The following is a 12,772-nucleotide window of genomic DNA, read 5'->3' as shown; positions in this document are numbered from 1 at the left end:
ATTTGTTATACATTCTTAGAGTGATCTGCCCCTAGACTGAGACTCTTTAAAAGGCGCCACAAAATGCTCCGCACGCACTGGCAATTTGCGTGCGAAGAATATGATGGACAGAGACACGCAATAAATATGTTTGCGTTATTTTTTATTTATTGTAGATAAATTGAATTTACTCGGCTCCATTGGGTTCGCGCTTCGAGTCATAAAACGAAATAAAAAAGAAAAAGGTGTCATAAGACCACACTACGTCGCTGTCAGTTTCATTCAGATATATTCACAATAAATGCTATTGTTCTCAAATGCAAAGTGGATAAATTAATACACGACTTCAACTGTAAAGAGTTTAAATTAAAAGATACTAGAGACAGCCCTATGAGGTTATACGAATTGTTGACCTAGAACTACACTAAATATAGAATATTTTGATCGTACCATTAATAAACTTGTTAGTATATTTAGAGGTATAATAATAATCGAAATATTGTGCGTTTACTCTCTTGACGCACATACCGGGTTCTCTAAAATTCAATTGAGTTATTTAACACCAATGAAACGCTCACTGATTTTATGTGCTTTCTAATATACCTAGATGGAATGAAAATTTTCCGTACAGAAAGCTTATCGAATTCACAAGACAACTCAGACGCGTGGATCAGACTACTTAAAATGGATGTAATATATTTTATAAATATTTCATACGTTTTTAAATAGTTTGTTAATAGTTGGAAATTACTGTTCATCCATACAGTGCGCAACCGTGTATAAGACTCGTGTATCCCCTATATATAAGCGATTGCTTTGAAGCCCAACAGTAGATAAAATCCGATACCATTTGACTGAATACGATGAACTTAAATACAACACACACCGTTTTAGACAACACGTTCAAAAGATAAGAATCGAATTAACGAGGGTTCAATGTTTTTGATACGTATTAACCAAACATATTTAATTTTATTGCTTTTTATCGGACCTAGTAAATAATTTCAATTTTTCCCACACACTGCAAGCGGGTATAGCACCAGACGCTAGGATACGTGTGCAAATTTCAAAGTGTTCCCCAAAGCTGAAGGCACGCGGCTGAAATGCTTTCTTCATTTGAGAACAGTTCGCTCTACTGTTCACTGGTGCATGCTTCCCAACTATCCAACCGGCACAAAGTACAGTTTTCAATTCATACAAACGGTTGCTGGCATTTAATAGCATGGAGAAGCATGGCATGCCAGGTACCCCAATCTGTCGTCCCGGACTGGGGAAGCGCTACGTTCTATGTGAAAATATACGGTATTTTGATTCTACATTATACAAATTTTCAATGCCATGCCATGAAAACCAAATCTATACTTTATCTATTGGAATCTGTTCTTAGAAGTGTTTTGAGCGGTTTGTGCAAAACTGATAGAAGTTTTTTGTGAAATGGTTGAATTATAAGCGTTCAAATGATAAAAATCGTTGATTTTTTGAAAACGTTAAAGTTTAATGAGTTTGATAAAAAAAATTGAAATTCAGAACAATTAGTAGTCTAACAGATGCCATCCTAGTCTACAAACAGGAAGAATCAATCTAGAACGGCTTTTATATCCCTGTAGACTATTTTCTTGCATAATATGCCAATGAAGCCAAAGAATGTGAACTTTTAAAGTGGGGTAAATGTTCGAAAAGTTTCTCAACGATCAATATCACCAATTTTGAAATCATTAATTTTGAAGAAGTTTTCCAACGCAAAACAGCACATCTTTCAATATACAAATTTCGGTAGATATGTCTCTTAGAAGTAATTATGGAGAATTAATTCTTAAAAAATGGTAAGTAACTTGGTGGCTTCAATTCTTGATAATGTCATTTTAAACAATTTTGTTTGAAAATATGAAGGCTACATCAATGCAGCATATCGAGAAATAAAACAATATTTAGGAAAGAATTTCAAATCATTTTTCTTCGATATAACATTTCTTTTTAAGCTTCAGAGACTCATACCTTGAACGCAATTTGAATTTTATTGTTTATAACCCACAGAAGAAATTTATCGAATGCAGTAATCAGAATAACTCATTTTAAAGGTTTCTTTTACATATATTTCGATACTCTGAATACATGTCTTCAATAAAGTTGTTTGAAATAGAATTTTCGAAAACTTTACTGAAGGCATTAGGTCTCGAGTTAATTTTTTTCAAGAGTAAATTCTCTATAATTGTTTTATCAGGAAACGTGCTGTTTTACGTTTTGAAATTCTTCAATGATATTTAACATCGAAATTTGACAGTTTCGAATGAATGTGATCGTGACCGAGAAAAAGTATCGAGTATTTGTAATATTTTTCACTAATGAAGCTCATAACTTAACAACGAGTCCTAGTACCTAACACACAAAATTTTATTACGCGATTCAATTCAGCACTCAAAAATACACTATTAATAGCCACTAAGTTGAAATATATTGACATTTTCATTAATTCCAATCCAGCTTAGAAACAATTCACATAATTGATAATACAACATAAATCAAATGCCCATTAAAACCGATCTTGATCTTCTAGAGACAAACGGTAAACGTCATTTTTCATCTTATACCATTTACTTTCCGAAATGTTATTTTTGTTATTAATCATATTTAGTATTTGTCTCAACTCTGCGCAATCAAAAAAAAAATCACGAAATGTTGAAATGTATGCAAGTTTTCGGTGAGCAAGCTTATGTTTTATAGATAATCAACCTATTCAAACTTAGCTTCCAATTCGAAAACGTGTTCCTAATCTATATCTTGGAACATCTCTTCAAAAAGAGCTCATAAATAAAATAAATTCAGACAGTTAATTAATTTTATATTGATGTAATTTGACAACTATAGGATCTCGGTTAAGAGATAAGTTACAAAATCCCCTTCGCATAATTCCCTCATGATGCTTAAAACAAAAGGTTCTCAATGTAGTGGTCAGACAATATTTTTCCAAAAGAAAGCGCAATATTTAATTATATTATTTAATTAAATTAGATGATGCTATCTTTCTACGCCCCTGTGTGGACTCACCCCACTGCAGGGTAACTTTTTAGCACAGTGGCTTCACATCATTGTCGAAGAAGACGAAATTAAACGCAACGCAATCCCGTTAAAGATTATCCGAAATATTTGGTTGTGGAGGAATTCACCATTTTGTTTCATCCAGTGCGTTTGTCACTCAAAATTTTCGCTCACTAGAGCAAGGGGTCCTTGAAACAGCCTATCGCATGCTTCAGTAGATCCACGGATGACAAAATCGGATCGGTGACAACACCGTCGATCTCAACTTTATGAGTGGGCATGCAGACGAGGTAGTCTTTCCTAAAAGGCTTGTCACCAGTAACGTGTTTTGCTTGCTCTGATCGAGTTCTATATATATATATATATATATAAATGATTTTTTTTCGTACGGTTAACTCTTGAATATTGTTATTTGCCTTATCAAAGACATTGCAAAGTTGAGTATGTTGTTATCCGGAGATGAAGGAGGCCAAAATCTTAAAATTGCACGCGTTTTGCCCCATATGCTGGTGATGAATCTTTGGTAAAGCAAATTTCAATTATCAATGCCAAAACTTTCTGCTATAAAAACTTCGGGTAGAGGAAAGGGAACATGGGGAGACATGACCAAGCGCAAGATTCTATTATTGGCTATGACGTATTCTATTGGGTTCTTCAAAATTTTCAAAAATATTTTTATACTGTTTTTCGATTCCTTAGGGAAATTTTAAAAGTTTAGAATGCAAAATCCTTTCCTTATAGAAAATATGCCTTAAATAATAAATTTGAATTTAAAGGTTGTTATTTTTTATCAAACTTTATATGGACATATATACTGCCCATAAAAGCACAAGAGTCCCATATGGATTTTCGTCAAAAATGAGTTATCTGTTGAATTGTATTCTGTATCACCATTGAATCACAATGCACATAAAGGATTGCCAGACCAAAACATGGTTATCCCATACATAAGGCTCAATGAAAATGTAGGGTGTACATAAGATCATTGTCTCATTGTGATAAAATTCGTCTATGACAAACCAAGAAAACACTAGAAATTCTGTTTGATGAGCTTTTCGCAGAAATATCAAAAGCTTCAATAGAATCAGATAAGCAAAAATTCCAATTTTTGATTTTTAAAGAGACTTACAAGAAATAAACACAATTAAAAATTTTCTGTGTATTTCTGCTATTACTATAGTGTGCTAATAGTGTAATTGAAGTGTCACAAAGATCCCCAGCATTTTGTAATGAATCGCAAGTAAACATAACCATCCTAACAGCGTGTCGGTTTTACCCTAACCATAGGGTGTCAGTTTTACCTCAATAACGCACATTTTTTTTTAAAAAAAAAGCAATTAAAAATATTGAAACTCTCAAACTCGTCTTCAATACACCTAGTTGATCATAGGAAAGGCCGATAATAGTAGGCACTGAAAACTGTGATTTTAAAGGCTTTTGTTCGGTTAAAACTACCATAAAATCTACCAACAAAATTCAACATCCAGACGAGTATGAACGCTACTGTCGTATGTTTTGCTTATTTTTATGACATTCGTCGTACTAACTTAAATCCAACTTTTCTTCAAATGCTCTACATAAACTTACCAAAATGAAATGGATAAAAATTTGATTTCTAGGAAAAGTTGTGGGGTGTCGGTTTTACCCACAATTCCCCTAAATCTTGAACAGCGTGTTTCTGGGCTTGCTGTTTTTCAATATGGGAGTCTTATGCTTTTATGGGCAGTATACTCGACTACTAAATGCTTTTAAAATACTCGTATATAATATTCCTTATGAAGTAGTGATATAATTTACATCAATCGGAACATTGAAATAGTACTAAAATTTGAAAGATACAAAATTTCTGATACTTACTATCCTCTGGTACCTACTGTTAATGTTAATTACGTCACAAAAAATCCCACCTCAATCATTAGCCTGTCATTTAATTCCCTGATTTATATCAAATTATTTTGATGCCTTTGTTCAAATACAAACAAAAATAATCTGCAATGCGTTTTCTTTTCAGTCAACCATCGATACGTGGCATCCTAACGTCCTGTGCTGGAGTGGCTGTGATGCTAGGTTTCTTCGTAGTGTATCTGCTGGGAACGGTAACCACGTGGCGCATAACGGCTGCCATTTGCGTTTCCGTTCCACTGGCTACCATGATTGCTATATGTTTCGTTCCGGAAACACCTATGTGGTTGCTGTCAAAGAACCGTGAGGAAGATGCTCGCAAATCACTTCAATGGCTACGAGGCTGGGTCTCACCAGCTGCAGTGGAAAAAGAGTTCCAGGAAATGCAACGCTACAACACTAATGCAGCCAAATGCACAGTCTGTCAGAAGTCCCAAAGCGCTCGCTGTGAGCATCCCCCTCCGACCGAGTGGATGAAGCTACAGGAGCTGATGAGGAAGCGAAATCTCAGACCTTTCGTGTTGGTTATGCTGTTGTTCCTTTTTGGGCAACTAAGTGGGCTAACTGGTATGCGACCCTATCTGGTGCAAATCTTTCAAGCCTACGGGGTACCGCTGGATGCTAACTGGGCTACCGTTTCGATGGGCTTGTTAGGATTATTGGCGAATATTGTTTGCATGATATGCATCAAATTTGTTGGAAAACGACGGTTGGCGCTATTTTCAATGTCAGTCACAGCCTTATCCTGTCTTTCGTTGGCGATCTATGCCTTCAACGTGTTTCCTGCCGACTGGACTTCCTTCGATGTTCACAAAGAAGTCAACACTGCAAATGGTTTGAACTACGTGCCAATGTTACTTTTCTTTGTTTTGGCGTTTGCTTCCAGTGTCGGAGTACTGCCGGTGCCTTGGATACTACTCAGCGAAGTATTCCCGTTCAAGTAATATCAATATCTAATTGAGATCTATAACAAAGAAATAAAGCATTTTATCTTTACAGGAATCGCAGTATGGCATGTGGAATAACCGCGGCTCTGAACTACGTCATGACATTTGTAACAACTAAAACTTATTTTAATCTTGAAAACTCATTTTCCTTACCTGGTGTGATATTATTTTACGGTATTTGTGGTAGCATAGGAGTTTTCTTCATGTATTGCTTTCTGCCGGAGACAGAAAAGCGAACTCTCGAAGATATCGAGATTTACTTCTCCGATAACCAACGGAAGATGACGGATATTCATATCCAGCAGTACCACAAGCAAAGCGAAAAAGAGGCTGCCATTCAAAACGCTACCTCCAAACAGAAACAAGGGATTGAAAATATAGCCTTCACTGAAAGTGAAAAATGAATATCTCAAACTCTTATTGGATTAATTTATTTTACAGTGTTTAGTTCTAGTTGCCATCTCAAATAAAGAAAAAAGTTAAAACAAAATATGACAAAACCCTAATATTTCTATCATTCGGCCGGAGAAATATTTGCGGCAGCACAGATCAGAGTATCGTGTATATCTTTCGCGTAACCGATTTGAATTTTGACTACGTCCAAGTATTGGCTGTAAGAGAGCGCGTTCGTCTCGGCAGGATTCGGTTGCGTGGGTGCCACAGGAATGGGAAGATACTGCTGCGATGAAGCCCCTTGCTGCATGCATAACTTGGCAGTTTTCTGGAAAATACGTTTCGTGAATACTGTACTGAGTTCATTACAAATGATTGTTCTGGATTGAAATTACTAGAACAGATGCAATTCTGAAATGCACGGTCGTGGTACGCATAACCGTACCATTTGCATAGGAAACGAATATCATATGGGTCTATCTCAAATTCTGATAAAATGATAACCTACGTTGCTTGTATTACATGACCATATTTTTAAAATTGTAATGCGAAACTAATTACAAAACGAGTCGGGATTATGTATTTACTAATAGTAATCTATTTTCTACTTACAAGATTCAGTTCAATTTGATCACAAATCGAATAGAATTCCTCTAGATGCTTATCGAATCTGGGAGTACTTGCACCCAGATCAGTCCCTTTGCTGCAAATGAAAAACATCACTTAACGCAATAGAGTCCTGCATACAACGAACTCGATTAGACTAAGTTTTGCACCGCAGAGAACTAGCACATGAACCAGAGCTCACTCAATGCATTGTATTAAAGTAAATAAAACTTACGTTCCGGCATCGTTCAGGTTGTTTTGCTGCAACAACTGTGCGGCAGTTTTGATTGTTGTGGACAAAGCATCTCGCAGGGGTCCAACCAGTCCTTTTACCTTGGAGATGTTGTCCACTTTCTCGGTCTGTTGTGCCTGTTGTTGAGATTGTGCTTGCTGTTGCTGCTGCTGAGCCGCTTGTTGTTGCTGCATCTGGGGAGACTGCATCATTACCGGTGACACACCGACTGGACCGGCTATGCCTACTGATCCACCCGGGCCTCCGGGTACTACGCCAGATTGTTGCATGTGCATTCCCATAGAATTCATCATTTTCAATCACTAATTACCACTGAACTGACACGGGTAAACTAAACTAATATTTTTATGCACAACGCACAACACATAAACATCAGAGATTCTCAGTTAATTTGACATGACAAATGAAAATAATGAAACAAAATGAGCCGAACGCAACTTCTGTGAACTTACCAACCAAAATATCCAGCAACCAAAAGGCTCACCAACCGAAAATCTCCTATAATTATGGCCACCACTGTAGCGTATTAGCCACCTGGTGTCGGATAGCTTAACAAGCTCAGCTCACCAACCAAAAAGCTCATCTCATCAACCGAAAAGCTCACCTGTAAATTGATTGATGCTAGCATATTCGATAAATTCAAAATACCACTATTGCACATATTAACAATAATGAAAACGTTGCAGATTTAAAACAATTGTAAAGTACTATTAAACAATGACGATTGAATCAATGTAATAGCAGTAGTACCAATTCTGCCTCATTTTACTTTGATATGCCCTAATGCTTTTATATCTTTCTCCGAAACAGTAAAAATTAGAGCAACGTAAAATAGCAATTCTAGTAACCAAATGTGTCCTCTAAAATACCTATAGTAGCTCATATTGCCTAAATTGACTTTAGTATTTTTATGATTTTTTTAAAATATTCTCCCATGTGCCGGTAATGTAGGAGCACTGAAGGAAAAAATTATTTTCTCAAAAGCCTCAACTACTAGAGCAACGTAAAATAGCAATTCCAGTAGCCAAATGAGTCCTCTAAAATACCTATAGTAGCTCATATTGCCTAAATTGACTTTAGTATTTTTTATGATTTTTTTAAAATATTCTCCCATGTGCCGGTAATGTAGGAGCACTCAAGGAAAAAATTATTTTCTCAAAAGCCTCAACTACTACAGCAACGTAAAATAGCAATTCTAGTAGCCACATGGGTCCTCTAAAATACCTATAGTAGCTCATATTGCCTAAATTGACTTTAGTATTTTTTATGATTTTTTTTAAATGTTCTCCCATGTGCCGGTAATGTAGGAGCACTGAAGGAAAAAATTATTTTCTCAAAAGCCTCAACTACTAGAGCAACGTAAAATAGCAATTCTAGTAACCAAATGTGTCCTCTAAAATACCTATAGTAGCTCATATTGCCTAAATTGACTTTAGTATTTTTTATGATTTTTTTAAAATATTCTCCCATGTGCCGGTAATGTAGGAGCACTGAAGGAAAAAATTATTTTCTCAAAAGCCTCAACTACTAGAGCAACGTAAAATAGCAATTCTAGTAGCCAAATGGGTCCTCTAAAATACCTATAGTAGCTCATATTGCCTAAATTGACTTTAGTATTTTTTATGATTTTTTTTAAATATTCACCCATGTGCCGGTAATGTAGGAGCACTGAAGGAAAAAAATATTTTCTCAAAAGCCTCAACTACTAGAGCAACGTAAAATAGCAGTTCTAGTAACCAAATGTGTCCTCTAAAATACCTATAGTAGCTCATATTGCCTAAATTGACTTTAGTATTTTTATGATTTTTTTAAAATATTCTCCCATGTGCCGTTAATGTAGGAGCACTGAAGGAAAAAATTATTTTCTCAAAAGCCTCAACTACTAGAGTAACGTAAAATAGCAATTCTAGTATCCAAATGGGTCCTCTAAAATACCTATAGTAGCTCATATTGCCTAAATTGACTTTAGTATTTTTTATGATTTTTTTAAAATATTCACCCATGTGCCGGTAATGTAGGAGCACTGAAGGAAAAAATTATTTTCTCAAAAGCCTCAACTACTAGAGCAACGTAAAATAGCAATTCTAGTAACCAAATGTGTCCTCTAAAATACCTATAGTAGCTCATATTGCCTAAATTGACTTTAGTATTTTTTATGATTTTTTTAAAATATTCTCCCATGTGCCGTTAATGTAGGAGCACTGAAGGAAAAAAATATTTTCTCAAAAGCCTCAACTACTAGAGCAACGTAAAATAGCAATTCTAGTATCCAAATGGGTCCTCTAAAATACCTATAGTAGCTCATATTCCCTAAATTGACTTTAGTATTTTTTATGATTTTTTTAAAATATTCTCCCATGTGCCGGTAATGTAGGAGCACTGAAGGAAAAAATTATTTTCTCAAAAGCCTCAACTACTACAGCAACGTAAAATAGCAATTCTAGTAACCAAATGTGTCCTCTAAAATACCTATAGTAGCTCATATTGCCTAAATTGACTTTAGTATTTTTTATGATTTTTTTTTAAATGTTCTCCCATATACCGGTAATGTAGGACCACTGAAGGAAAAAAATATTTTCTCAAAAGCCTCACATACTAGAGCAACGTAAAATAGCAATTCTAGTAACCAAATGTGTCCTCTAAAATACCTGTAGTAGCTCATATTGCCTAAATTGACCTTAGTATTTTTTATGATTTTTTTAAAATATTCTCCCATGTGCCGGTAATGTAGGAGCACTGAAGGAAAAAATTATTTTCTCAAAAGCCTCAACTACTAGAGCAACGTAAAATAGCAATTCTAGTAACCAAATGTGTCCTCTAAAATATCTATAGTAGCTCATATTGCCTAAATTGACTTTAGTATTTTTTATGATTTTTTTAAAATATTCTCCCATGTGCCGGTAATGTAGGAGCACTGAAGGAAAAAAATATTTTCTCAAAAGCCTCAACTACTAGAGCAACGTAAAATAGCAATTCTAGTAACCAAATGTGTCCTCTAAAATACCTATAGTAGCTCATATTGCCTAAATTGACTTTAGTATTTTTATGATTTTTTTAAATATTCTCCCATGTGCCGGTAATGTAGGAGCACTGAAGGAAAAAATTATTTTCTCAAAAGCCTCAACTACTAGAGCAACCTAAAATAGCAATTCTAGTAGCCAAATGGGTCCTCTAAAATACCTATAGTAGCTCATATTGCCTAAATTGACTTTAGTATTTTTTATGATTTTTTTAAAATATTCTCCCATGTGCCGGTAATGTAGGACCACTGAAGGAAAAAATTATTTTCTCAAAAGCCTCAACTACTAGAGCAACGTAAAATAGCAATTCTAGTAGCCAAATGGGTCCACTAAAATACCTATAGTAGCTCATATTGCCTAAATTGACTTTAGTATTTTTTATGATTTTTTTAAAATATTCTCCCATGTGCCGGTAATGTAGGAGCACTAAAGGAAACAATTATTTTCTCAAAAGCCTCAACTACTAGAGCAACGTAAAATAGCAATTCTAGTAGCCAAATGGGTCCTCTAAAATACCTATAGTAGCTCATATTGCCTAAATTGACTTTAGTATTTTTTATGATTTTTTTTAAGTGTTCTCCCATATACTGGTAATGTAGGAGCACTGAAGGAAAAAATTATTTTCTCAAAAGCCTCAACTACTAGAGCAACGTAGAATAGCAATTCTAGTAGCCAAATGGGTCCTCTAAAATACCTATAGTAGCTCATATTGCCTAAATTGACTTTAGTATTTTTTATGATTTTTTTAAATGTTCTCCCATATACCGGTAATGTAGGACCACTGAAGGAAAAAATTATTTTCTCAAAAGCCTCAACTACTAGAGCAACGCAAAATAGCAATTTTAGTAGCCAAATGTGTCCTCTAGAATACCTACAGTAGCTCATATTGCCTAAATTGACTTTAGTATTTTTTATTAATTTTTTAAAATATTCACCCATGTGCCGGTAATGTAGGAGCACTGAAGGAAAAAATTATTTTCTCAAAAGCCTCAACTACTAGAGCAACGTAAAATAGCAATTCTAGTAACCAAATGTGTCCTCTAAAATACCTAAAGTAGCTCATGTTGCCTAAATTGACTTTAGTATTTTTTATGATTTTTTTTAAATGTTCTCCCATATACCGGTAATGTAGGACCACTGAAGGAAAAAAATATTTTCTCAAAAGCCTCAACTACTAGAGCAACGTAAAATAGCAATTCTAGTAACCAAATGTGTCCTCTAAAATACCTATAGTAGCTCATATTGCCTAAATTGACTTTAGTATTTTTATGATTTTTTTAAAATATTCTCCCATGTGCCGGTAATGTAGGAGCACTGAAGGAAAAAATTATTTTCTCAAAAGCCTCAACTACTAGAGCAACGTAAAATAGCAATTCTAGTAGCCAAATGGGTCCTCTAAAATACCTATAGTAGCTCATATTGCCTAAATTAACTTTAGTATTTTTATGATTTTTTTAAAATATTCTCCCATGTGCCGGTAATGTAGGAGCACTGAAGGAAAAAATTATTTTCTCAAAAGCCTCAACTACTAGAGCAACGTAAAATAGCAATTCTAGTAGCCAAATGAGTCCTCTAAAATACCTATAGTAGCTCATATTGCCTAAATTGACTTTAGTATTTTTTATGATTTTTTTAAAATATTCTCCCATGTGCCGGTAATGTAGGAGCACTCAAGGAAAAAATTATTTTCTCAAAAGCCTCAACTACTAGAGCAACGTAAAATAGCAATTCTAGTAGCCAAATGGGTCCTCTAAAATACCTATAGTAGCTCATATTGCCTAAATTGACATTAGTATTTTTTATGATTTTTTTTAAATGTTTTCCCATATACCGGTAATGTAGGACCACTGAAGGAAAAAAATATTTTCTCAAAAGCCTCACATACTAGAGCAACGTAAAATAGCAATTCTAGTAACCAAATGTGTCCTCTAAAATACCTATAGTAGCTCATATTGCCTAAATTGACTTTAGTATTTTTTATGATTTTTTTAAAATATTCACCCATGTGCCGGTAATGTAGGACCACTGAAGGAAAAAATTATTTTCTCAAAAGCCTCAACTACTAGAGCAACGTAAAATAGCAATTCTAGTAACCAAATGTGTCCTCTAAAATACCTATAGTAGCTCATATTGCCTAAATTGACTTTAGTATTTTTTATGATTTTTTTAAATATTCTCCCATGTGCCGGTAATGTAGGAGCACTGAAGGAAAAAATTATTTTCTCAAAAGCCTCAACTACTAGAGCAACGTAAAATAGCAATTCTAGTAACCAAATGTGTCCTCTAAAATACCTATAGTAGCTCATATTGCCTAAATTGACTTTAGTATTTTTATGATTTTTTTAAAATATTCTCCCATGTGCAGTTAATGTAGGAGCACTGAAGGAAAAAATTATTTTCTCAAAAGCCTCAACTACTAGAGCAACGTAAAATAGCAATTCTAGTATCCAAATGGGTCCTCTAAAATACCTATAGTAGCTCATATTGCCTAAATTGACTTTAGTATTTTTTATGATTTTTTTAAAATATTCACCCATGTGCCGGTAATGTAGGACCACTGAAGGAAAGAATTATTTTCTCAAAAGCCTCAACTACTAGAGCAACGTAAAATAGCAATTCTAGTAACCAAATGTGTC

General features: G+C 34.5%; 2 protein-coding genes across 2 annotated transcripts in view; one reads left to right on the top strand and one right to left on the bottom strand.

Moving 5' to 3' along the window:
- LOC131683830 (facilitated trehalose transporter Tret1-like) overlaps nucleotides 1–6,370 on the top strand; it is a 51,083-nt gene extending 44,713 nt beyond the window's left edge. Inside the window, exons 5-6 of the mRNA XM_058966168.1 lie at nucleotides 5,027–5,857; nucleotides 5,917–6,370. Of these exons, the coding sequence (XP_058822151.1) occupies nucleotides 5,027–5,857; nucleotides 5,917–6,268 (1,183 nt within the window). The 3' untranslated portion in view covers nucleotides 6,269–6,370. The remainder of the gene's footprint in view (nucleotides 1–5,026; nucleotides 5,858–5,916) is intronic.
- On the bottom strand, nucleotides 6,280–7,514 carry LOC131683831 (mediator of RNA polymerase II transcription subunit 29). Its single transcript, XM_058966169.1, has 3 exons — nucleotides 7,099–7,514; nucleotides 6,870–6,960; nucleotides 6,280–6,585 (listed from the first exon to the last, which is right to left on the bottom strand). Exons 1-3 carry the CDS (start codon nucleotides 7,407–7,409, stop codon nucleotides 6,379–6,381), a joined length of 609 nt encoding a protein of 202 aa, XP_058822152.1. The 5' UTR covers nucleotides 7,410–7,514; the 3' UTR covers nucleotides 6,280–6,378.
- Between the last annotated feature and the right edge of the window lie 5,258 nt (nucleotides 7,515–12,772).

Source organism: Topomyia yanbarensis, chromosome 2 (assembly GCF_030247195.1).
Source record: "Topomyia yanbarensis strain Yona2022 chromosome 2, ASM3024719v1, whole genome shotgun sequence".
NCBI lineage: Eukaryota > Metazoa > Arthropoda > Insecta > Diptera > Culicidae > Topomyia > Topomyia yanbarensis.
This window is presented reverse-complemented; position numbering and strand designations above follow the sequence as displayed.

Coding starts and splice junctions, on each gene's coding strand:
- LOC131683831 (XM_058966169.1), bottom strand. CDS start 7,409: ATGATGAATTCTATGGGAATGCACATGCAACAATCTGGCGTAGTACCC. Junction 6,961..7,098: donor AACCTGAACGATGCCGGAAC/GTAAGTTTTATT, acceptor TTTCATTTGCAG/CAAAGGGACTGATCTGGGTG. Junction 6,586..6,869: donor ATCAAATTGAACTGAATCTT/GTAAGTAGAAAA, acceptor CGTATTTTCCAG/AAAACTGCCAAGTTATGCAT.